The following is a 25,469-nucleotide window of genomic DNA, read 5'->3' on the forward strand; positions in this document are numbered from 1 at the left end:
GTCTCCCTCAAACCTTCATCATCTACATATCTTGCTAAGATATGTAGATTATGTGTTCTCTATTTGGCTTCATGGCCCAGACACATTAGACTCCCTTCCTCTCTAACCTCAATAGTCTACATCCAAGAATCCAAATTATGATAGAAAAGGAAAATAACAATAGTTTATCTTTCCTAGACTAGACACCATAACAACATGCCTTCCAGATGGTAACCTCTCCTTCAATGTATAAAGAAAACCCACTCACACAGGCAGATGCATTCACAAACTTTGCCATAGCCACCCCTCTCAACAATATGGTATCATTAAAAAACTAACCAATAGCACCTACCCATAATCTTTGTTCAGTGAAACCTCTCTTTCAAGAAAAGTCAACCATATATACACATCTTCTTATCCAATGGCTACAGTGCTTACAGAATTAAAAAAATAATCAATCCCACAATTCTCAGCCAACCCTTCAGAAGGATTTCAGAAATCTCCTCACCATTGTCAACATCCAGGATACCTAGTATAATTAAATTACTGTTCTACATTTTATGTCTGAATTTATAATCCTACAGAAGGGCCAATTACATAGTTAAATATCTAAAATAAAAACTGTGTAAAATGATTTTTATATTAATACTAAATATTACCAATATACCAATAAAAAAGGGAAAAAAATGCATTTAAATAAAACAACACTATTCACCAAAATAACTTCGATCTTTCTACTAAAGCATAGGATTCTCCATCGCCAATAAAGCCACCACAGTTTGTACACTTGAAACATTCTGGATGAAATTTGTGATCCCCTGCAACCTATAAAAGAAGAGAAAAATTTCTATCCAACCATCAGACATCAAATAACATTAAGTTTCATACATTTGAAAGATGTTATTTACTGAACTGCAAAGTGCTAGCATATGTTTACCACATATCTCAACATATTTGACATGTTCTGATTTACTTAAATTGCAAACTGATTTTTTTTTGAGACTCCGCCTACAAAAGGCTGTACAGTATGATACTATGCATGTGTGTATATATATACACACCCAATTCTCCATTTACACGGTAGACTGGTTCCAGAAAAAAAAAACATGTAAAAAAAGAATACAGTGCATATGAAAAAATAGAATGGTTCCAGATGTGAAAACCGGAAAAGAACAATAAGTTATTTTCAAACAAAACATATGAATATCATTGAACAAAACTATTTAATTTTAATGGAATTTTTTTTTAAATACTTATTTAATGTATATACATATGTACCTTTCTTAAAGAAAATAGTGTGTCACTAATAAAACAGAAATTCGAAAATGTCCAAATACACCTATAATATCTTATGCTATCAATTTCTCTTTACTTTAAGAGTCTTTATTTTTTTCTCTATTACATAGTCTTTTACTCCATACCTTATATACCATTATTCTTAAAATCTTTATCTTTATACTTTATTCTAATTAGCTGTGCGCACTTTCTCTCTCGTAACCTTTCTCATTTATTCTACTGAGTATTATGATTATCCACCCTTCGCACTATGAGTCTTATGCCTAAGATACTAAAAAATTTATTTAATTTAGACTGCATCACTAATATCATTTAATTAGCATAAAACTCAATAATAGCTGGCAGATTTCTCTCTCTCTAACACAAATTCCTTCAATAAAACTTTACACACACAGTCGTGGTCTATTCTTTTACTTAACTTTACACCTTGGCTATCTCACTTAGTTTCCCGCTCACAAGTCCGATTTTTATTTAGGAACAATGCAGTTGTAAAAATAAACAATCAGGCAGCACTCCTTTAACAAAAAAATCAAAACACATTTTATTTACATTACTATGAAATATACATGAATTAAACAATAGGGAGATTGCCTTCTCTACCCATCTATAAAAATTCCTTAGCACAAATTAGAACCTTTTTACTTCAACATTAATTAATCTCTTTAACTCAAAAACCTATTAACTCTCTGCTTACAAATTTAACTAATTAAACTCCTAGTTTACTTGCAAAGAGGTTAGAGATATTTTTACAAATTTGATATCAATTTCCAACATGCCAATTGACTTTCTTAAGGACACTTATTATCACTATTAAACAAAAATCTTAAATGTCCTTCTATAACAACTATAAGAGGGAATATACAAAAGTGTGTAACTTACAAAGACTCTGTATCGCACAATCAGTCAAAAGTCTTTCACTAAAAGTTCTATGGCAATTCTTTCATCTCAGATCTCGAGCTTCCTTCAGGAAATTTGACTTCAGCAGTATCTCATCGGAAAAACAGCGAGCTGTAAACAGCGACCTGTGGTATTCATACAGCTCCGGTAAAATGTTGTTCTCCCAGGGCGAAAAGAAAAACTTCTGAGTGAAGCTGCTTTGGGTAATTTACATCGCCTTTTCCTCTGCTTTGGTTCACCAAAAATGCCTGGACGACTGCGGTCTCAAGTAGCTTGAACTCCCGCCTCTAAGAAACTGTAATTGCCGCCAACTGTCAACCGGGATCCCTCGCTGGCCTGGAAGCTTTTCTCCGGCAGTTGGAACTTCTGCTTTCAGAAACTCGAAGCTCTTGCTCTAGACTGGAACCGGGAAGCACCTCTCTGGCAGCGGGGAGCTCCGTCTGCGGCCTCTGGAAACCCTCTCTCTGGCCTTGAAGTAGTCTCAAACTGTGAAGCTCCTCTCTGGAAACTGCTGGAAGCGGGGAACTCCATCTGCAGCCTCTGAAAGCCCTCTCTCTGGCCTATAAGTTGTCTCTCACTAGCGACGTCTCGAACCGGGAAGCTCCCTATGCTTGGCTCTGTCTCTTTTTATTATGCCTTCTCTGAGACCTCGCAAGAAGTTTGTAAACCCCAAAGAACTCAGCATGACTCTTTCATCTTCTTTCAAGTTTGGCCTGCTTTCTGTTCTCCTCCGCTTTCTTTTAATTGTAGTTGCCGGCCATCGGAAAGTTGTTTGAACCTTTCTAACTGACTTCAGAGGTGTTTACGTGCAGAGCTTACGATGTAAGCCTTACGTGTTAAAGGCTTGTGTGTATGTAAGTCTTTAACATACACACAAAATTTCATAAACAACCTTTCTTATGCTGCCATGTAGATCTATTACGTACAGCTTCAGTGGCAAAACATTACCTTTGTTTTTAACACTCTAAAATATTCTTATTAAAGAAGTATGTACAGTTAACTTCCAAAGGGTTATTTACAAAAATATCTAGTACAAAATATACAGAGACAAACAAGTTATTTTTACAACATTCTCATGGGACTTGACCTCTGTAAAAAATCGATGTAAAAGCGCTTCGGTATTTTTAAGCTACATCGAGATTTTACACACCCATGCATATGGTTATTAGTTAAATTTTATCCACCGTCACTTTCTGACAGTAGCCACATTCTTTTGTGTGAGACTGGAATTAAATCACTTCCATCACTTGAAGCACTTTGGCCATCCTGTTCATACTAAAATGCCAAAACATTTTCTTCAATAAAAGAAACTAAATTAACACTAATTTTGATTAATTCTGAAGGTTGGTTTTTTTTTACCACGCACTGTAATTAATCGTTGAAATCCTGTTTTGACTAGATCTTTAAATAATTCTTCATATTGCACCGGTGACTTAAGTTCACGTTTAAACTGTTCAGCTTGTTCAGTGTTTGGATCATGTGTAAGAAAATTACTTTGCAATTTAGCCATTTGAAGCTCTTCTTTAATTAATTCTGCAGTGAGTGGAATCTCTTCATCATCATCACTTTTTTTTCTTTTTTATTCAAGATTCTCAAGGACAGCTTCTATTATTTCATCATCACTAACAGCCTTGTCAACCATCAATTTTTCAGTATCTGCAGAAGAAAAATCATCAAATCCTTCTCTGCCAACTGCATGTGCTAATCTGATGATATTGAGATATTCAGTTGTATGAAAGGTACAGGGTTTTTCTTTTTCACACATTCTGGACAAGTAGCTTTCCAGCATGCATTTAAAGTTGATGGTTTCGATTCTGATACCCCAACTTATCAAGTTTGATGCAATCCAAAACAGGAAATTTCTTCTACACATCAATAACTGTCAGTAAATAATCCTTATCTAGTTTATCCAAAATGTATTGGAATGTTCTACTTATGTAGTAAGTTTTGAAGGTAGCGATCACACCCTGGTCTAGTGGTTGTATTAAGGATATTGTATTAGTTGGCAGAAAACAAAATTCCACATTTGGGTGTTCTAAAACAGGACGGCAGGCATAATCAATAAACTTTAAAGTCCAGATTTTTGTCCATCAAATAGTGTTTAACTTCTGGAACAAAACATTGATGGAACCATTCATTAAAAATTTCTTTTGTAACCCAACCTTTTTTTATTTGCCTTCCAGTACACTGGTAACTTGTTAAAATCCACACCTTTCACTGACTGTGGTCTTAGAGATCGATTAATGAGTAATGGTTTTAATGTGATTTCCTGAAGCATTGCTGCAAAATAATGGTCACACAATCTTTAGCTGCTTTGAAGCCACCAACACTTTTTTGAGATTTTGTTATACAAGTTCTGACTGGCATTTTTTTCCAAAAAAGGAAAAAATCATCTGATTTCCAAACTTGATCAGGAATGTAGCCACCATTTTCAATAATTTTGGACAATTCTGAAAGAAATTCCCTAGATGACAGCTCATCTGCAGATTCTCCTTTTATTTTTTACATTATCTTTTGAGAAATACAGAAAAATCACAGTTGTTTGATATTGTTGGCTCCTTTTCCTGAATCTGTTTGTACAACCATAATGCTTTCTGTTTGAGGACATTTCTGTCTAAAGGTATTCCTTTTTGTGAGTAATCTTCTATCCACATCACTAGGGCCTTTTCCATCCACTTTAATAATGTCTCTCGTATACAATGACGAGTCGGCACCTAGTTTTGTTCGATAAAGAACAATTTTCTGATGGCCTCTTCATTTTTCTTAATCATTCTCACAGTAGCTCTGTTCAATCCAAAATATTTCACTAAGGATGTTGAACTTTCTCCAGCTGCTAAACTATCTAAAATTTGGATCTTAGTTTCTAAAGAAATAGCTTCTCTTCTTCTTCTGTCTAACTGAATTATCTGACATTGCGATTAATGGGGTAATGTTACGAAAATATCTGAAAATAATCAATAATTAATTTTACTAATTGATATTAAGTGTACAAAACTTCAAAATTTAATACATACCTGTATAACTTTATTGCATGAACAAAACACGAAACGTTTATACATTTCGAATTGTAAACAAAAAATGATATGTACATATGATTTTTTACACATCATTTTTACATGTACACATATAAAAAGTACATACGTACCATTCTAAGAAATGATAATTATAATGGAAATACCCTTTTTAACAGAACTGAATTCAAACAGAAATTTTAAAAATAAGCTCCATTCGAACCGTGTTAAATCAAAATATACCATATTTTGTCAAATTAGAATTGCTTTTGTTAAAATAAAGAGACAAAAGGAAATAATACTGGATCTAATATCCACTCTTGATTTTTATAAAAGAATTGCTTTTGTTTTCTAAACCATGTTATTTCGAATTTATATAAAAAAAGCTGTATAAAAAGAAAATCATCTGTGTGTGTGTGTGTACATATATATTTTTTTTTTCCCCTACATAATCCAGAAGCCTTAGTGACCAAATGTGGACTTTTTATACCACTTCAGATCTCCAATATTCAGAGGTGGTGCCACACAAGGCAATGAAATTCATCTTCTGCCTGAAGATGTTCACAAACTTCCATCTCCACATTGGGATTTGAACCTGCAGCATGACGATTTAAGAGGTACAATATCCACTCGACCAACCAGGACAACAAAACATTCTGCCATGTCTTATTGATACCAATATAACACATTTAAATGCAATCAGCATGTTCTTCCCTTAGCTAAATTTAGACAGTATGTTGCTCTTCAGCTGTTTGCTAAATATGTTTGCTGTGTGTGTGTGTGTACATATATATTTTTTTTTTCCCCTACATAATCCAGAAGCCTTAGTGACCAAATGTGGACTTTTTATACCACTTCAGATCTCCAATATTCAGAGGTGGTGCCACACAAGGCAATGAAATTCATCTTCTGCCTGAAGATGTTCACAAACTTCCATCTCCACATTGGGATTTGAACCTGCAGCATGACGATTTAAGAGGTACAATATCCACTCGACCAACCAGGACAACAAAACATTCTGCCATGTCTTATTGATACCAATATAACACATTTAAATGCAATCAGCATGTTCTTCCCTTAGCTAAATTTAGACAGTATGTTGCTCTTCAGCTGTTTGCTAAATATGATGGACTTCACATCTACTGTATAAGTGTGAGTTGAAATGTCATGTAAGTGTAAAGATTAAATGCAAATATTTCATATAATACTTTTCATCAAATAAATAAGACTAGAGAAACTGCTCTATTATATTTATTTCATGAAGAAGAAAAGTTTATTCTGTGAGTGAACTTTAACTGTTAACTGATGGAAGGCTAGCTGCTGCATGTCTTAACGGGCTCAAAGTTAAATGTTAAAATTGCAAATAAGGGAATAAAACTATGGATATATCATCAGAAAATGAACACAAGAGGAAACTGTGTGTGTGTGTGAGAGAGAGATCTTGAGGAAACACCAAAGATGTGAGAAGTGACTGGATAAATCCATACATCTGAAGTAAAAGGATAAGCCTGAAATAAAGGGGAAAGCCTATTTGAAGGAAAATGAAGAGATCCATGAATTACAGTAACTTCTAAGATTATGGGATTTCGGTAGGAATAATGAACTCCACATGTTTTTGTTATAACTACTAGATTCTTGGGAAGTTAATAAGATAGAATAATATACAATAAAAGTTCTGGGAATTCCAAAAAATAATTATTTTGAAAAATGCATTGTAGTGTGGATTATCAAATGTGCATTATCTGGCATAAGTCAAATAAAGTCACTGATTGATGTGAATGGCATAATGGAGGTCTAGTAAGCATATGAGACTTCCATATGTCATGTAGGAAGAAGTCCTGTAATATAATGGAGATTGGTAAGCATATGAGAAATGTTACAAACAATACCAGATTTTCTAGGACAGTCCCAGATTCTAATATGTTGTCCTGCATTAGTAACTATCCTAGTAAACATCTTGGATTTTGAAGATAGTTTTTTTTTTTTTTTGCTCAGTCTTGAGCAAAAATTGCAACACTGTTAATGCTGAAATTAAGTCATCATCACCTATTGACAGCAATATTATTTCAAAAGGTGAACAATCCTTAATGACAGTGTTACTTAATGTTTCTTCATTCATGTTTTTAATAGAATAGTTAATCAATGATTCTTGTGAATTTGTTTCAAAAACCTTACTTTTTTTTTTCCTGATGCACTGAAACTTTTGCCTGCTCATCTATATATTCAATATAGCCTCTAAGGAACTATGCTGTTTATAAGGACTACTCATGCCTTAGAATTAAATATGTTCCACTACTTGGTTTCCATGCATCTTACTAAGTTCTCCCAACCCAGTAATTCTTTGCTAAATATAAAACTGTAAACAATAGTGGCAACCAAAACGAATAGGTTATTGAGGAATTTGTGAACTTCTACACCAACTGCTTGCACTTTTCAAAGATGTAGAGATGCTAATTTTTAAAAGAAAATATTCTGAAAAGAGAGCTATTAGACAATAAGTTAGCAATGAAATTTCATATCCAAAAAAAAAAAATTCAGGAATTGAATGAGTACAAAACTGAATGCAAAATTGGTCACAAGTTTTTTTCTTTGTTGTTGTTGTTTGTTTTCGCATGTGTGTGTGTGTGTGCATGCATGCGTACGTGTCAGAAAATTTTAATGTCCTAGATTTGCATGAGCAAAATATGTTCCCCTACATATGAGAGACTAACAAATGCCATGTTGAAAGAAGACCTGGTAATGTAATACAACCAGATACTACATATTAGACCCCACATTTTACTCTCAAGTTTCTTGTGATTTATCAAGGACATGTACATTCTGTACTTCTTAAGGTGCAAACAAAATGCACTATATTCACAAAGGTACATATGACATTTTATTTGATTTGTTTATTTATTTTCAAATATTTCATTATAGAATAAAGGGCTTTATTTTGATTGCAGCATTCAGAGAAATGTGAAGCATACAATATTAACTAAAATCACACACAGAGACTCAATGTAACAGGTTTTGTTTCGGTGTAATGCATTCCAAATAAAAAATTACTGTATTGTTTATTTGGAATGTACTGCAAAAAAAAACATTATATACATCATTTGATGCAATAAAACAATTTAACATAATTAAATGGACTGATATACCCCCCAAGTTCAATTCCATATCATGTTGGATCTGTGTTCTCAGTCTTGGTTTCCCCATGAGTGATAGGTTGCAAAAATGCCAACTTTCTCAATCGTGAGCAAATCTCCATGTTTTACTTCCTACTGACTTTAACTCTTTAAGCAAGCAAGTAGTATATGTCCATCACCATGTCCACAATTAACAGGCATAAATTAATTCATTAAATAAATAATTAACAGGCATTTGTCAGAAATCCAGCAGCTATGATCAAAAGCTCAAGATTTGTCTTCAGGACATGATTACATAAGGTTACAAATTATAAATCATCATCATCAAATTCCTGATATATACCCTCAGGGGGGGGGAGTGCAGGATATGATTGTACTACATGAAAAATTTACATCATTACTAACTTCCTTTCTACAATTTTCCTCCAAATCAGTCTGTTAAATGTCAAGACACCAGTATTATCAGGTCTTATATATCTGTCTTCTAAGGCACTTTTTACTGTATCAATCCACCTATATCTTGGTCTTCCTCAGGATCTTTTTCCTTCCAACCTGGCAGAGAACACTTGTTTGGCTAATCTTTCCTCTCCTTCTGTTTAAGTGACCATACCACCTGAGATTAGCTCTGCTAATGCATGCCTGGATGCTGACAATATCAAGTTCTTTCCTAATATCCTCGTTTTTAATATGATATTGCCACTGATGCCATCTGTTAATGACTCTAATCTTTCTCAGGACTCTGATATCTACAGTCTCTAGTCTTTGGTCAAGTGTTTTACTTCTAACCCAGCTTTCAGATCCATAAGTTAAAATTGGTTTAAACACCGTCATGTATACAAATAATTTAGTGTTTTGGCTAATTTCTCTTTTATTCCATTTATATTCATTCAGTTGATTTCCCACCATACCAGCTCTGTTGATTCTGTTGTCTACTTCCATATTTAACTTACCATCTTCGCTAAAAATCACGCCAAAGTAGATGAAATGTTTTACTTGTTCTATAAGTTCTCCATTTACAATGCAATTGATATTTTCAATGTTTTTGCCTATTTTCATTGACTTTGTCATTTTAATGCTGACCCTTATACCAATTAAAGCAATTTTCAATTTAGTCAGGGAATCTTGCAGACTTGTAGCAGATTTATTTAGAACTGTAACATCATCTGATATCAGGTTTAATACCCCTTTCCTTCATAATGTGATCCACATAAATAATGAAAAAGAGAGGGGGATAATGTACATCCCTGTCTGACACCAGAGTTAACATTAAACCAACTTCCTGTACTTCCTTCATTTCTAACTGCTGACTTACAACTTACATAGAGAACAAGTATTGCTTGATATAATGCCCCATTAACACCATATAACTGTAGTGTTTGGAATAGCTTCTCTCTTGGCACCTTGTCCTATACCTTTTCCAGATCTACAAAACTTAAATACAGATCTTTGTTATATTCCCATGATTTCTCAACTACCTGTCGTAAAATGAAAGTCTGATCCTAAGAGTCTCTATTTGGCCTGAATCCAGCTTGTTCTTCACCAAGCATCTCTTCCATAATCCTTCTCAACCATTTCTCAAGTATACTTGCATATATCTTACCAGGAACACTCAGTAATGAAATGCCTCTGTAATTCTCACATTCAGTTTTATTTTCCTTTTTATATATGGGTACTATGAGAGCTCTACTCCAATCATCTGAAATTCATCCCTCTGTCCAGGCCTTCTGACCTATGCAGTGAAGCCAGTATCATCTACTCCTGCCTTTCCACATTTCAGGCTTTTTCCACTCAAGTATGGATATGTATTCATGACTGCATGCCTGGTCAGTGTTTTTTACCGCTGTGCTGTCATCACGGCTTGTTTCCTTAAGCAGTTTTTCAAAGTAATTACTCCATTATTTAAATATAAAGAGCCAATAGGCTTCATTTTGGTGATATAAACATTATTCAAAATTAAGGGGATATTAAATCCCACACTGTTTTAAAACCGAATAAGAAACTCAAAGATTGGAATCAGAGAGTTTCATGCCGAATATAGTAAACTATAAAGTATCGGCAAATTACTAGCGTGAATGCAAGTAGTCCTAGTATGTAGTACAATCTCAGGCAACTCGTTGCAAAGGTGGCGGAAGTTTAGATCGCTATTCTTAGGTATTTTCCATAATGTAAAAATACATTTCCTAGGAAATGTATGCTGTTATTACATTATGGCAGGAGGTCACTACCCAGACCAGTTTCAGCCTTTTTTGAGGCTTCATCAGTGAGTAGCTAGACCAAAGGGTATAGCGGAAAGAACTTATATACTTTGCTATACGAGTTGTCAACCAGGTGCAACCATTAAGTTATTTAAATATAAAGAGCCAATAGGCTTCATTTCGGTGATATAAACATTATTCAAAATTAAGAGGATATTAAATCCCACATTGTTTTAAAACCGAATAAGAAACTCAAAGATTGGAATCAGAGAGTTTCATGCCGAATAAAAAAGGCTGAAACCGGTCTGGGTAGTGACCTCCTACCATAATGTAATAACAGCATACATTTCCTAGGAAATGTGTTTTTACATTATGGAAAATACCTAAGAATAGCAATCTGAACTTCCGCCACCTTTCCAACGAGTTGCCTGAGATTGTACTACGTACAGGACTACTTGCATTAGCTCACGCTAGTAATTCACCGATACTTTATAGTTTACTATATTCGGCATGAAACTCTCTGATTCCAATCTTTGAGATTCTTATTCGGTTTTAAAACAATGTGGGATTTAATATCCTCTTAATTTTGAATAATGTTTATATCGCCGAAATGAAGCCTATTGGCTCTTTATATTTAAATAACTTAATGGTTGCACCTGGTTGACAACTCGTATAGCAAAGTATATAAGTTCTTTTCGCTATACCCTTTGGTATCTTTTGGAATATCTACTCACTGATGAAGCCTCAAAAAAGGCTGAAACCGGTCTGGGTAGTGATCTCCTACCATAATGTAATAACAGCATACATTTCCTAGGAAATGTATTTTTACATTATGGAAAATACCTAAGAATAGCAATCTGAACTTCCGCCACCTTTGCAACAAGTTGCCTGAGATTGTACTACGTACTAGGACTACTTGCATTAGCTCACACTAGTAATTCGCCGATACTTTATAGTTTACTATATTCGTCATGAAACTCTCCGATTCCAATCTTCGAGTTTCTTATTCGGTTTTAAAACAATGTGGGATTTAATATCCCCTTAATTTTGAGTAATTACTCCATACTTCAAGGATATCTTTTTCTACTATTTTCATGTCACCTTTATCATCTCTAATTCCTTTTAGAGATGATAAAGGTGACATGAAACTTTTCCTCCATTTCTGAGCTTCTTCAACAACTTCCAGAATATCTTGCCACCTTCTTGATATTATTTTCTATGTTCTTGCCAAAGTTCTCCCATGACTTTGGTTTAGCCAGTTTTACACAGTATTTAGCTTTCTTATATTTGTCTCTGTATTCTCTAAGAGCACAAGCTGACTTATTTGAAAAGAACTTTTGATATGCTTTCTTCTTTTCCTTCACTGCCTCTTTAACTTCCTGTGTCCACCATGGAGTTCTGATTTTTCTATCCTTGCACACAACCTCACTACATACCTCTCTCTGGCTGAATCAATCAGTGTTTTCTTCAGGGCTTGCCACTGAATCTCCAAGGTTTGGTTTCTGCTCTCAAACTCTTTCCTTTCTCTTGAATAATATTTGTGCATTTTAGTCTACAGTTCACATCTGAGAGCTACTCAACTTTTATTCTCTATAAAACTTTCTTACGTGTTCTTCTTTTCAATACGCAATTCAATTTTATTCTGTTCAAGAATAAATGATGATCACTTCCAATTTCAAATCCTCTGTACACTCTGGTGTTCTGCACCAGTGGGAAAACATCGCTATCAACAATAACATAGTCAATGAGACTTTACTTATTCCTTGCCTCTTCTCTCCATGTGAATTTGTGCACATTTTTATTTTGGAACATTGTGTAAGTAATAACCAGTCCATGTCCTGAGCAGAAATCCAACAGGAATTTGCCATTATTATTAGCTTTGCTCTTTTCTCGAATCCTGCCGTAGGCATGGATGTTTGTGTTGTCTGTGGAAATACTAGTGGTGGTGGTTGGCAGTAGATGGGTTTTTGTTGTCTGTTTAGGATTTGTTCCAGTAGTTAACTTTTTGCTGTTTGCCCTGGGAAAAACAATGGGGCCTTGTTTAACCAGGCGACGCCCCAGGTGGCATGAAATTCTGTCATGTTGTACCATCATTTGAAATTTTGGTTTAAGCCAATAAGAATACAATATGGTCGGCTCTATCCCAAATTGCCAGCCCGTCCTCGTCCGTTTAGTATACAGGTAGATACCTAACAGGTGCACCACGAGAAGGTGAGGACAAGACATTAGGTCAGAAGTCCTGGTCAGTTCTTTGCATTCCTTTGAAGGCTATGTGAAAGTCTCCTGTCAGTTATATGGCTTTGACCCTTAAGCAACCCATTATAAATTAAAGATGCCAAGAAATTATATTTTAGTTTCATCCTTCATCCAAATGTAAGCAAACAAAGTTTGCACATGAAGTAACTCCATGGCTGGGCTATCTGAATATAGAGGCTAATGACTTCACATCAATTACCTTAGTATCCCATGCAAGCACATATCCTTACAGAGAAGTATAATGCTATGCATTATGGGAAGTACCACTCTTGACATCTTTAATTTATAGTATAACCAAGTGAAAAAACTTTCAGCAAAAAAGATTGCAAATTATTATTGACCCAATCTATATATCTTGAGCTGTAGTTATGGTATAGGAGAAGTTGGTGAAAGCTAGGATACAAAAGCAGTTTGGAAACAGTGGTATTCTCTGGGCTTGTCAGCATGGGTTGGTTAAAGGGAAGTCAGGTTTTACCAACTTGCTTATGCACTATAACAAGGTGATGAATGTACTGACAAATTAGATGAATATACAGTGGTATACTTAGATTCAAGAAAGGCTTTTGATAGATTGCCACACCACAAGTTGATAACATGGAGCAGATGGGACTGGATGTCAGATTAGTGAGATGGAATGGCAACTGGCTCTCAGATAGGTATCAGCAAGTTGTTTGTGCAGGTGCAGTATCCCTGAAGAAGAAATTCACTAGTGGTGTGCCACAAGGGTCTGTTTTGGGACCTTTGTTACTTTGTATATTAATGACAGTGAAATGGATTTATCTAGTGCTATACAACTGTTTGTAGATGATGCAAAATTGGGGAGAATGATATGGAATCAAGAAGATGTTGTGGCCTTACAGGAAGACTTGAATAGATTGTATGAATAAGCAACAGAATGAAAGTATAAATTCAATGTTGCAAAACATAAACAAATTTCTGAAATTTGGTAAGCAACATTGGGATGCCAAGGATATACTTGGCAGAAAAATTGGAGGAAATTGAAGACAAGAGACCTTGGAGTGGTGGCAGACAAGAATCTTAATTTCAGAGGTCAAATTGCACAAGTTGTAAAGTCATCACACTGATTATGACAATGATGAAGAGGACGTTAACATGCAGAAATAAAGAGAATCTGGTGTAAGGCCTTGATCACTTGTATGGATTACTGTGCACATATTCGGTCCCCTGGTATTCATAGTGATGAGAGTATACTAGAAAGAATCCAGAGAAGATTGACTAAGGTGGTAACTGGTCTTTGGTATGTGGGATATGAACACAGAATGAGGGGAATACAGTTTGCAAAGCCTCGTGAATAGGAAGAAGGGAAGAGATATGAATGAGACATTTAAGTTAGTAAAGAGTTGTTATTGTTAATGTGGAAGAAATTTTTCACAGAATGGAAGAAGAGGACAGAACAAGAGGATATCTTTGAAAGCTGTATAAGGAGGGTGTGAGCAAGAACATAAGAAGCAGGTTCTTCACATGGAGTGTGATTAGTGAGTGGAATTCATTGCCTGACATTGTGGTGAATGCAGATATATTTAATCAGTTTAAAGCACGATTTAATGGGCTGCTTGAGTAACAGTGTGTACTAGTGTATATATTGCTGTGGGGTGCTTAAGGTCAAAGCTGTATAACTGAGAGGAGACCTCCACATAGCCTTTAAAGGAATGTGGAGAACCGACCAGGGGCTTCTGACCTAATGTCCAATTTTCACCTTCTGGTGGGGCACCCTGTTAGATATCTATCTGGATACTGAACAAATGCAGATGGGCTGGCAATTTGGGATTTGGCTGACCAAATTGTATTCTTATTTGCTTAAACCACAAAATAAAATGATGGTACAACATGATAGAATTCATGCAGGCTGGGCATCACCTGTTAAACAAGGTCAATGTTGTTTTCAACAGGGAACCCATGGCAAACAGCGAAAAGTCAGCTACTGGAACAAATCCTGAAACACACCCCAATTCAACATCACCAGAGTTCAAGATTGACACTGTCAACATAAAAAGCCTGAATGGCAAAGAAATGAAGCTAGCTGAGGAACTGGATAAGTACCAGATCAACATAATAGTGGACTGAAACAAAAAAGACTAAAACTCATGTGATCTTTCTGAACAATAAATACAAAATGTTATATTCAGGCAATGGCAATCAAGGAAAAGAAGGAGTAGCTATAGTAATCAGCACTAAATATAAGGCTATCTTCTTGAATAGCAGACGATATCAAGTAGAGTGACGTGAGCAAATATCAGAATGAGGAACTCGACAATGAGACTTGTTTGTGCCTATGGTTCCAGAGAAGGTTCTACTAAGGTAAAAGTGGAGGAATTTTTTGACTTTCTATTTTCGAGAAAACAGCTAACACGATGAAAAAAGAAAGGTTGGTCCTTTTTGGGGATCTAAATAGCAGAGTAGGAAATGATTGTCAGACATACAAAACTATTTTATGAAAATTTGGAGAAAAAAGCAAAGCTAATAATAATGGCAAATACTTATTGGATTTCTGCTCAGGACATGGATTGGTTATTACTAACATGATGTTCCAACAAAAATGTGCACAAATTCACATGGAGAGAAGATTCAAGTAATAAGAAAAGTCTCATTGATTATGTTATTGTTGATAGTAATGTTTTCTCTCTGGTACAGGACACAAGTGTACAGAGGATTTGAAATTGGAAGTGATCACCATTTAGTCTTGAGCAGGATAAACTTGAATTTCATACTGAAAAGGAGAGTATGTAAGAAAGTTTCCAAACAAATAAAAGTTGAGCAGCTCTCAGATGTGAACTGTAGACTAAAATACACAAACATTAGTCAAGAAAAAATGAAAGAGTTTGAGAACAGGACACAAACCTTGGAGATTCAGTGGCAAATACTGAAGAACACATTGACTGATTCAGTCAGACACGCATGTGGTGAGGTTGTCTGCAAGGACAGAAAATTCAGAACTCCATGGTGGACACAGGAAGTTTAAAAAGGCAATGAAGGAAAAGAAGGAAGTATATCAAAACTTCCTGGCAAATAAGTCAGCTTGTGCTCTTAGAGAATACAGAGATAAACATAAGAAAGCTAAATGCTGTGAAAAACTATCTAAACAAAAGTCATGGGAAGACTTTGGCAAGAACATAAATATCAAGAAGGTGGCAAGGTGTTAAAAAAAGCTCAGAAATGGAGGAAAGAGTGCTGTAAAAGGAATTAAATATGATAAAGGTGACATGAAAACTGGAGAAAAAGATATCCTTAAGAATACATATCCATACTTGAAGTAGAAAAAGCATCAAAAGCCTGAAATGTGGAAAGGCAGCTGGATCATGTGATATTCAACCAGAAATGCCCAAATATGAAGGTATAAAGTCTTACAGTGGCTGCACTGCATAGTTCAGAAGGCATGGGATGCATTCCAGATGATCGGAGTAGAGCTCATAGTACCTACGTACAAAAAAGAAAATAAAACTGAATGTGAGAATTACAGAGGTATTTCCCTACTGAGTGTTCCTGGTAAGATTTATGCAGGTATACCTGAGAAACAGTTCAGAAAGATTGTGGAAGGGAAACTTGGTGAAGAAGAAGCTGGATTCAGGCCAAATAGAGGCTGTCAGGCAGGGCCAGCTCTACCAAAGGTGCAGTATGTGCATTTGCATGGGGCGGCAAAATTGGCCTAAAGTATACGAAAAATAAATCATAAAGTCATTTATTCCTTCTCTGTGGAAATTATACTTCACGGTGTCGTTAGTTAAATTTTTACGTAATAAAACTTCATTGTACTTTGTATTATTTAAAAATCATAATAATTAAAAGAATGTAGTTTAAAGAGTTAATTCTCTCCCTCTCTGTAAAAAATATATTTTATGATCATTTTTCATTAACTTATGAATTTTTATTAGCTAATGCTGCTATTCAGAATTTATGATCAGAGATGTTGAAGCCTAGCTTAACAGCATGGCTTTTAAGATGTCATTAAAAGAGGTTTTTTTTCTTAAGGGGAAGGGGTGGCAAAACATGCTACTGCACGGGGCGACAAAATTCCTAGGGTTGGCCATGCTGTCAGGATCAGATTTTAGCTTTACAAATAGTTAGAAATCATGGGAATATAACAAAGATCTGTATTTAAGTTTTGTAGATCTGGAAAAGGTATATGACAAGGTGCCAAGAGAGAGAAGCTATTCCAAACACTACAGTTATATGGTGTTAATGGCAACACTTAGTCTCTATTTGAGTTGTAAGTCAGCAGTTAGAAATGAAGGAAGTACAGGAAGATGGTTTAATGTTAACTTTGGTGTCAGACAAGGATGTACATTATCCCCTCTCTTATTCATTATTTATATGGATCACATTATGAAGGAAAGGGGTATTAATCTTGATATCGAAATTGGAGATGTTAATATCAGCTCTTTATCTTATGCAGATGTTTTCATCATCATCAAATTCCTGACATGTACCTCAAAGGGTGTACAGGATATGATAGTACTAGATGAAAAATTTGAAATTGGGGATGATGTTATACAGAAGTATATAAACCAGGTACAAGTTTGCAAGATTCCCTGACTAAATTGAAATGAAAGTCAGCAATAACAAGACAAATACAATGAAAATAGGCAGAAGCATAGAAAATATCAACTGCATTGTGAGTGGAGAACCTATAAAACAAGTAAAACATTTCAGTTACTTGGGCACAATTTTTAGTGAAGATGGTAAATATGGAAATAAATAACAGAAACAAAAAGATGGTATGGTAGGAAGTCAACTGAATAAATTTATATGGAATAAGAGAGAAATTAGTCAAAACACTAAATTAGCTATACTGAACAGTGTTCAAGCCAATTGTAACTTATGGATCTGAGAGCTAGATTAGAAAGAAAATACTTGACCAAAGACTAGAGACCGCAGATACAAGAGTCCTAAGAAAGCTTAGGGGCATGAACAGATGGCAATATCATATTAAAAACAAAGATATTAGGAAAGAACCTGACATTGTTAGCAGAGCTAATCTCAGGTGGAATGGTCACTTAAACAGAATGGGAGAGGAAAGGTTAGCAAAAAAAGTGTTCTCTGCCAGGTTTGTAAGGAAAAAAGACCCAAGATATAGATGGATTGATGCAGTAAAAGATGCCTTAGAAGACAGAAATATAAGATCTGATAATGTTGGAGTCTTTGCAGGTAACAGATTGATTTGGAGGAAAATTGTAGATAGGAAGTTAGTGGTGATGCAAGTTTTTCATGTAGTACTATCATCATATCCTGTACACCCCCACATGTCTGGAATTTGGGGTTGATGATGATATATATATATATATAATGCTCTGTATAATGTCCCAAACAATAAACATAAAGCCTCAAATGTAGTTTGTTATAGTAAATAGTCTGCAATAGTGAATTTTCTTTAAAATATTTGCACAGGGTTTCAATGAAGTCTTTTCACCAGTTTGTTACAGTGAGTAGTCTGTTATGATAATGAATTCTATAGTAAGAAAGTCAACTGCAATCATAATTTTGAAGAGCATTCCCTATTGCCACCTTATCAAAAGCCATTTCAAGACCTAAAAAATTTGAAGGATCCTTCTTATATTCTGCTATCCTCCCTTGAGGGGGAAAATTGTTTTTGATCACTTATCAAGTGTGCTTACATAAATCTAATCTGGAACACACACACACACACACACACACACACACACACAGAAATTCCTCTATAATCTTGACACATAATTTATATCTTCCTTTTTAGAGAGAGGCACTATGAGAGCTCTACTCCAATCATCCAGGATTTCTGAATACTTGTAGCCATTTTAAAAAACTTACCACCAAATTTAAGCACAGGTCAAATATTATCTACTCCAAATGACTGCATTTCTGATCCCTTTTCTAGTAATTCTACTATCAAAAGATACTCACGAGGGTATTCCTCCAAGATACTTTCCAGTCCTTTTAGAATTTACATCATCATCCAGAATATCCTTATCTCCGTGTTTTTTTTTTGTTTTTTGTCAAAAATGAAAGCAGTTCTACTGATTTATGAAACTAAGAAATGCTGTGCAAATTACTTTGTAAATAGAAACGAGATGAAAGCAAAAGAGAATAAGTTAGATTTCTACTGCATGAATGAATGCTTCAACTTACTCTTAAAACTTTCCTTCAGCAAGTTCTCTTAAACATAAAGAAAAGTGATTTTTTTTTTAAAACAGAATATGTTTAAAAGGTGATGACAGGTTTCGTCGCAGATGTCTTGCCACAGTTTGCCGATATATTTGCATACTTGTGTAAAAATATTTATGTAACTCCAAAAAGTCTAAATATTTTTACATAAATTTTACCAAGGTCAAGCCCAGTAAGAATTGTAACTTGTACATAGAAGTTTGTTTAAATGTAAATAATCCCATTGGAAATTGTATATGCTCTCTGCCAAATAAGGGAATATTCTAGAAGGTGTAGTATTAAGGCAATACCTTGCCAATAGTAAACAGTATATTTTTTGCTCTTTGTAAAGACGTCAAATTTTGTGTGTATTCTACATGGAAACGCTCAAGGTCAGTGCTAGGTGGACCGACAAAAGCTTCAAATGAATGTCCGCTGCTAGAACGAGGAGGATTTAGGGAGTGTTGGAGAAAAATAAAGGAAAGGTCAGTCTGAAAAGAGAATCAAGGGATTTCACTGAAATGTTCGGGGTTCACATATCTCTGTGCAAGGATTCGCAAGTGACCGAATAAAAGGCATTGGCAAAAAGATCCCAACATCGGTTCCAGAAAGTTTCATCGGTGGTCCAGAGGTCGTCGGTCAGACGTCAAGAAGTTGTCGGCAGTTATCCGTCAGAAATCGAGAACGCGACTTCAGGAGAAATCATGCCAGTGATCTAAAAGAAAGATGACAGGAGCCAATCCGCCAGGCAAAGAAGATATTTGATGACGAACTGACGATCTTCACCGGGAGCTGTTAACCAGAGGGAAGAAATTGCTCTGTTAGTCCAACGTGCATGCAAGCATTCCACAAGCCGATAATCTTCGTCTGATGTGCGGCTAGTACAGCGTCCCCAAGAAGCATCAGTAAATCTATCGCCGGTGTAAAGAGGGAAAGAAAACTTGACAGGGAACAAAACTCCAGTGTGAAGCCGGATCCATAGAGGGTAGTCACGACCAAAGTAAGTGTATCTGTTTTTCCAATTTTTCTTTGAGTTTTTAGGAGAACTTTTATTAGTAGACTGTAAAGTGGAGGCTGACCTAAATAGGCAAAATTAACAGTTGAAGATTAGAAAGTAAATAATTGTCAGAAATTTATATGTGTAATAAGTCAGAGTGTAACTATATGCCAATTGGAAAAAAATTTGCCTATAGAATATTCCCAGCATAAGGAAAGAGCATTTGTGTGTAAAAGATATGGTTTATGTGCATGACAATCAAGAGTTAATAGTTAAGTAAAATGTACCATGCTCAGCGTAGATGATTTGTGTTATAATGAGAGAATCAGTTATTTATATGACATAATTTGTATGAGTGAATGGGAGAATTTAGCTAATAGATTTATATAGGTCTGAATTGAGATCTTTTGTTTTATTGCTGCAAACTTAGTGTAAATTGTTTTATGTGAATTAAATTTGTGTTTGAATATTAATAGAGTGTCGCCTGATACTTAATTTCTTTGATGCACTGTTCCAAAAAATATTAGAGCCTATTAGCAGGAACCCAGGAGAAAGGATAGTAAGGTACAGATAGCAGACCACGACTGCAGATAGTAATTAAATTAGGGATATTCTGAGGGTAAAAATTGAAAAACTACTGGACACATTTTACACTTCTTGTTAATAGACAACGAACATCAGTGGCGCAGCTTTTAAACAAATAAATTTCTGGTGTTCGAAGAATAAGAAGGCAAGTGCGGAAGGGAGATATATAAATATATACAGAGATATAAAGAGATAAGATAGTGACATAAAGCAAGTAATAAGCTATATATATAATATAAAGAAAAATAGGTAGGATAATAGAATAATAAAGAGAAACCCACCCCATCACGTTTACACTTGTGCTTGAATGGAGCTGATTTACAGGCTGATGTATCCTAGTGTGTCAATTACCTTTAGCTGTTATAACCAAAAGACTGTCATCGTGCTCTGTAGTAAGCGAGGACGACCTCTTAGAAATTGCCTGGAACACATGCTATTGATTTGAAATGTTGCCCAGAGCACGGATACAAAGCTATGTGAGATTCCAAACCCTCTGGCAACATCAGTAATTCTGCAGCCTTCTTCATTTTTGCAATTACCAGGTTTTCAATTAATAACCAATAAGCTGCCACAGGATCATGTACAATAAGAATATCTAGGAATACAATTTACCCCACCCCATAATTCACTTAATTTATTATTATATTTTTTTATTATTATTACATAACACCTCCACGGAGTCCAAAGACTCATTGAGGGAGGGCACCTACTTTACAGCTCTCCGTCTCTACCACTCCACCAACAGCAACTACCTTCATCATCTACCACTGACCACCACCACTAGTATTTTCAGACAATCACACACGTCCATGCCCACGATGGGATTCGAACCTGCAGCCTTTTGGCTGGAGAGCGGATATGCTAACCACTCAGCCAACCAGGCCAGCAATTTAAGGATGATGTTGAATGATACATGAGGAAAGAATCAACTCTAAGCAATGCAACCAAATTTGTCAACATAACAATCTGTCTGCTGTTCCATTTAAACATTACAAGTTTAAATGGAACAGCAGACAGAAATGTATTGTAACTTTCTGAAAAAAAGAAAAAAAAAGTTTTAACAGAGAAGAAATAAGACTCCACTGTAGTATCTTTAATGTTCATAAAATTTAGTATTCCATGTATCCTGAAGTTAGAAGAATAAGATCATACTGCAATTACATTCCACTGCTTCAGCAACAGTCAAATCACTAGTCATCATCGTCGTCTAGTAGCATCCTCTAGCAAGAGGGTTGCAGCAGATGAGCAGCTCTTCTCCATTTCTCTCTGTCTGTCTGTCACCTCCATCATTCTTAAACCAGTCCATGATCAACTCTGTAGTTGGTCTTCCATGTCTTCTCTTCCACTCAACTTTCCCTTGTAATATAGTTCTTGTCAGGTGTCTTGAAGAACCTCTCAGAAGATGTCCTGCAAATCTGGTCAAATCACTTAGTAAACATTATTACTGCTTCAATAGTAATCGATTACCACTTAGAACAGCCAATATTACTATTAAAATGATCATTTTTAAAGCATGCATGTAGGTCTTCCTTTATCCATTTATCAAATTACTAGCCATTCTCACCTATATGTAAAGAGGATTATTGCAACATCAGAGAAGCAAAAAGAAATGGTTCTCTTAATGCTTGGATTATATCAAATCAGGATTTATGTACACAGATTTAGTGATAGGAGGACAGTGAACTCCCCCCCCCCCAACCAATTGGTTAAAGGGAGGCCATGTTTTACCAACTTGCTTATGTACTATAACAAGATGACGAATTTATTGAGCAAGAAAGATGCATATACAGTGGTATACTTAGACTGTGCAAAGGCTGTTGATAGACTGCCATGCCACAAGCTGAAATTAAACTGGCATTCAATTTTGGCATTTCTACTTTTATTCTCAAAGAGAACAGTTCAGTACAGAATTCTGGGGAATTTTTCAACTTCTAATGGAAAACATCATAATAAATTTTAATGTAGCTGATATATTTAAAATAATAAAACAATATATCCTTACCATCACTGGACCTGTGATAATATCATTGCAATCTTGACAGGCCTCACCATATTTAGTCCAGTAATCAGGTTTGCAAAAAAGTAAACCATCTTTCTCAAAATACCAATTAGTCAACGATACATCACAAACAGAACACCTACACCACATAATTAAAAAGACATGTAAATCTAAGATTTGATAATAATAAAAAGAGCAATGAGTTAAAATTTTATTATAAAGTAATATACTTTTGGTTTTCATTCATTGAACAAATATCTATTAACAACCTTCTATGATAACAAGCAAAACTTGCATTTTGAAACATCACAAATTAATTTTTTTTTTTAATTCAAAAGAGGTGTAAATTAGGAGGGATTTCATGTGATGAAAATTTTTACTAGGTCATCAGAAAATTCTTACTGAAAACAGAGTTCTCTATTATTCACTTTTCCAAAGAAACAATCAATACAATCAATTTCATTATTGAAACAATACTTAAATACCGAAGATGAAAAGGCTACATTTTCATCTCCGGTTCCAGTTTGATTTCCCTGGTAAAAGTCTTCATTTTTCATCGATGGTAAACAAATGGCATTACTAGTGACAGATATTCTTAACTAGCTCACATGAACCATCTCATTTTCTTCAAACTCTTTCAGGGTACTACATCAAGCTACTTTTCTTGGTCCATTATTTATGCTATATAAATTTCTTTCTCCGGAAAATCACCTGGAGAAGATAAGCTAGGTTCAGAACTATATAAATACGCAGGAACAAGATTCAAAGAAAGACTCTTAATATTTTTAAATAAAATTTACTCAACTGGTATCCCCCCCCAATAGAATGGAAAAAAGCAATTGCGATTCCTATCTTTAAGAAAGGTAACAGAGATGACCCTAAAAACTATAGAGGTATCAGTATACTAAATTCCTGTTACAAAATATATAGCAGAATCTGAAATAACAAACTAATGAAATATTCCGAAAACTTTATTCTAGAGGTACAGAATGGATTTAGAAAAGGACGATCATGTATAGACCCAGCCTTTTGCCTAAAATTAATAATAGAGAAAAGAAGAGAATATAATTTAGAAACACATATTGCATTTATTGACTTTGAAAAAGCATTTGACAAAGTTAAAAGAAACATTATTTAATTATTAAAAGAAAGACAAATACCAAATAATATCCTAAAAGCTATCACAAGTATTTATGAAAATAATCAAATACAAATAAGATTAAATTACGAGCTATCATATACAAGAGAGATAAACCAAGGGATCCGACAGGGATGTCCCCTCTCAGCAACTCTTTTTAATATCTACTTAAATGAAATAATAATAAAATGGAGTAAAAATTTACACCAAGGAATTAAACTTTCACCTACAGTTAACTTAAACACTCTCCTCTTTGCAGACAACCAAATAATAATTACAAATTCTGAAGATAACTTACAGAAAGCTATTTTGAATCTAAATGAGATATCCAAAGATTATGGTATGATAATATCAACTGAAAAATCAAAAACTATGGCCTTTAAAGGACAAGATCCAGCAAGAACTAAAATAGTAATAGATAACAAGATCTTAGAACAGGTGAATTCATTTAACTACCTAGGATGTATGATCACATATGAAAATGAAAAAGATATAAACGTAAAAATTGCAAAATATTTAAAAATAACAGGTGTAATTAACTCTATATTTAAACCAAACCTAGTTCAAAAACAAACCAAGTTAAAAGTATACAATACATTAGCCTTACCGGTCTTGATGTATGAAAGCGAAATCTGGACAATAAAACAAAAAGACAAACAAAGATTAACAACAGCAGAAATGAAGTTTATGAGATAAACTGCAAAGTATACCCTATTTGATCACAAAAGAAACAAAGATATTATGAAAGAATTAAACCAAGAACCAGTAATAGAAAAAAGTAAAAAATATAAACATAAATGGATGGAACACGTTCAAAGAATGAAAACAGAAAGATTACCAAATAAGCCTTAAAGTACAAGCCATTAGGAAAAAGAAAACCAGGACGTCCTCTTAAACGATTCAACGATGACTTCTAAGGCCGGAACAGGCCATGCTAGGCGTAAATCCTTGATACGTATGATGATGATGAATTTCTTTCTCCTTGTTCCTTCCACATATCTTCATTCCCCATCCCCAAAGTAAGAGTACATAGTCACACTCACCAACTGGGAGATTAATAAAATTGACAATGAATGAATGCATAAAATCAATGAATGAATTTATCACAGCAAGATTTTTTTATCAATGAATTGGAATGCAATGTGTTGCATTTAGTTCTGTGTAGTACTGGAAAGTGAGCTGCAAAAGATTTCCATTTGCAAAACACTTATTCTCCAAACATTTGTACTGTTATGAATGCTGAACCACATAACTGAAAATTGAAACTACATTAAGAATTACATTCAAAGGCAAAACCAAAAAAAAGTGATGGATAAACAACAGACATGTTGGATGCAGTCGCTAGTGTCACAAGGAGAGGTAGCGGTGTATATGAACAGTGTTACAAAAAGTGTCTTTTTTTTTTTTCTTAACTATATTGTGTAGATTTTTATAATAGTGATTTTGTGTGGTAGTCAGACTGGATATAATCATCGTAGTGCGATTCTAAAAGTTACTTTGGTTGTTGTTTTAATTAAGGTAGAATTGGTAATTAATGTTACCAAAATGGCAACAGTAAAGAAGATAACCCAGCAATATGGAAAATTTCAACTCAGACATCGAGCTTATTCCCAGACTTTTCATAGTGGATACAATGCAACAATTGTTACATGTATTTGCCAAAAAATATTAAAGATTTATGGAGAGTTAGATTAAATGAAGAAATGTATTCTAGTGTGTGAGAAGTGCAATGAAAGATTAGGGTGTTACAAGGAATATTCAGATTCATGAAATTCCTTACGACGATAATAAGAGAACTGATGTGGAAGAGGATAGGCAAAAGTTATCAAAACTAAGAGCCAGGTTAAACA

The 25,469-nt window shown here is 34.7% G+C and overlaps 1 protein-coding gene across 1 annotated transcript in view; it reads right to left on the reverse strand.

The window, feature by feature from the left end:
- LOC150104475 (LIM domain kinase 1-like) overlaps positions 1-25,469 on the reverse strand; it is a 390,472-nt gene that overhangs the window by 347,757 nt on the left and 17,246 nt on the right. The window contains exons 3-4 of the mRNA XM_090395560.1: positions 22,485-22,620; positions 695-804 (exon numbers count right to left, since the gene is read on the reverse strand). Coding sequence (XP_090251686.1) covers positions 695-804; positions 22,485-22,620 — 246 coding nt within the window. The remainder of the gene's footprint in view (positions 1-694; positions 805-22,484; positions 22,621-25,469) is intronic.

Source organism: Typopeltis vanoorti, chromosome 7 (genome assembly GCF_054136105.1).
Source record: "Typopeltis vanoorti isolate ZY-2024b chromosome 7, IOZ_Tvanoo_1.0, whole genome shotgun sequence".
NCBI classification, from domain to species: domain Eukaryota; kingdom Metazoa; phylum Arthropoda; class Arachnida; order Uropygi; family Thelyphonidae; genus Typopeltis; species Typopeltis vanoorti.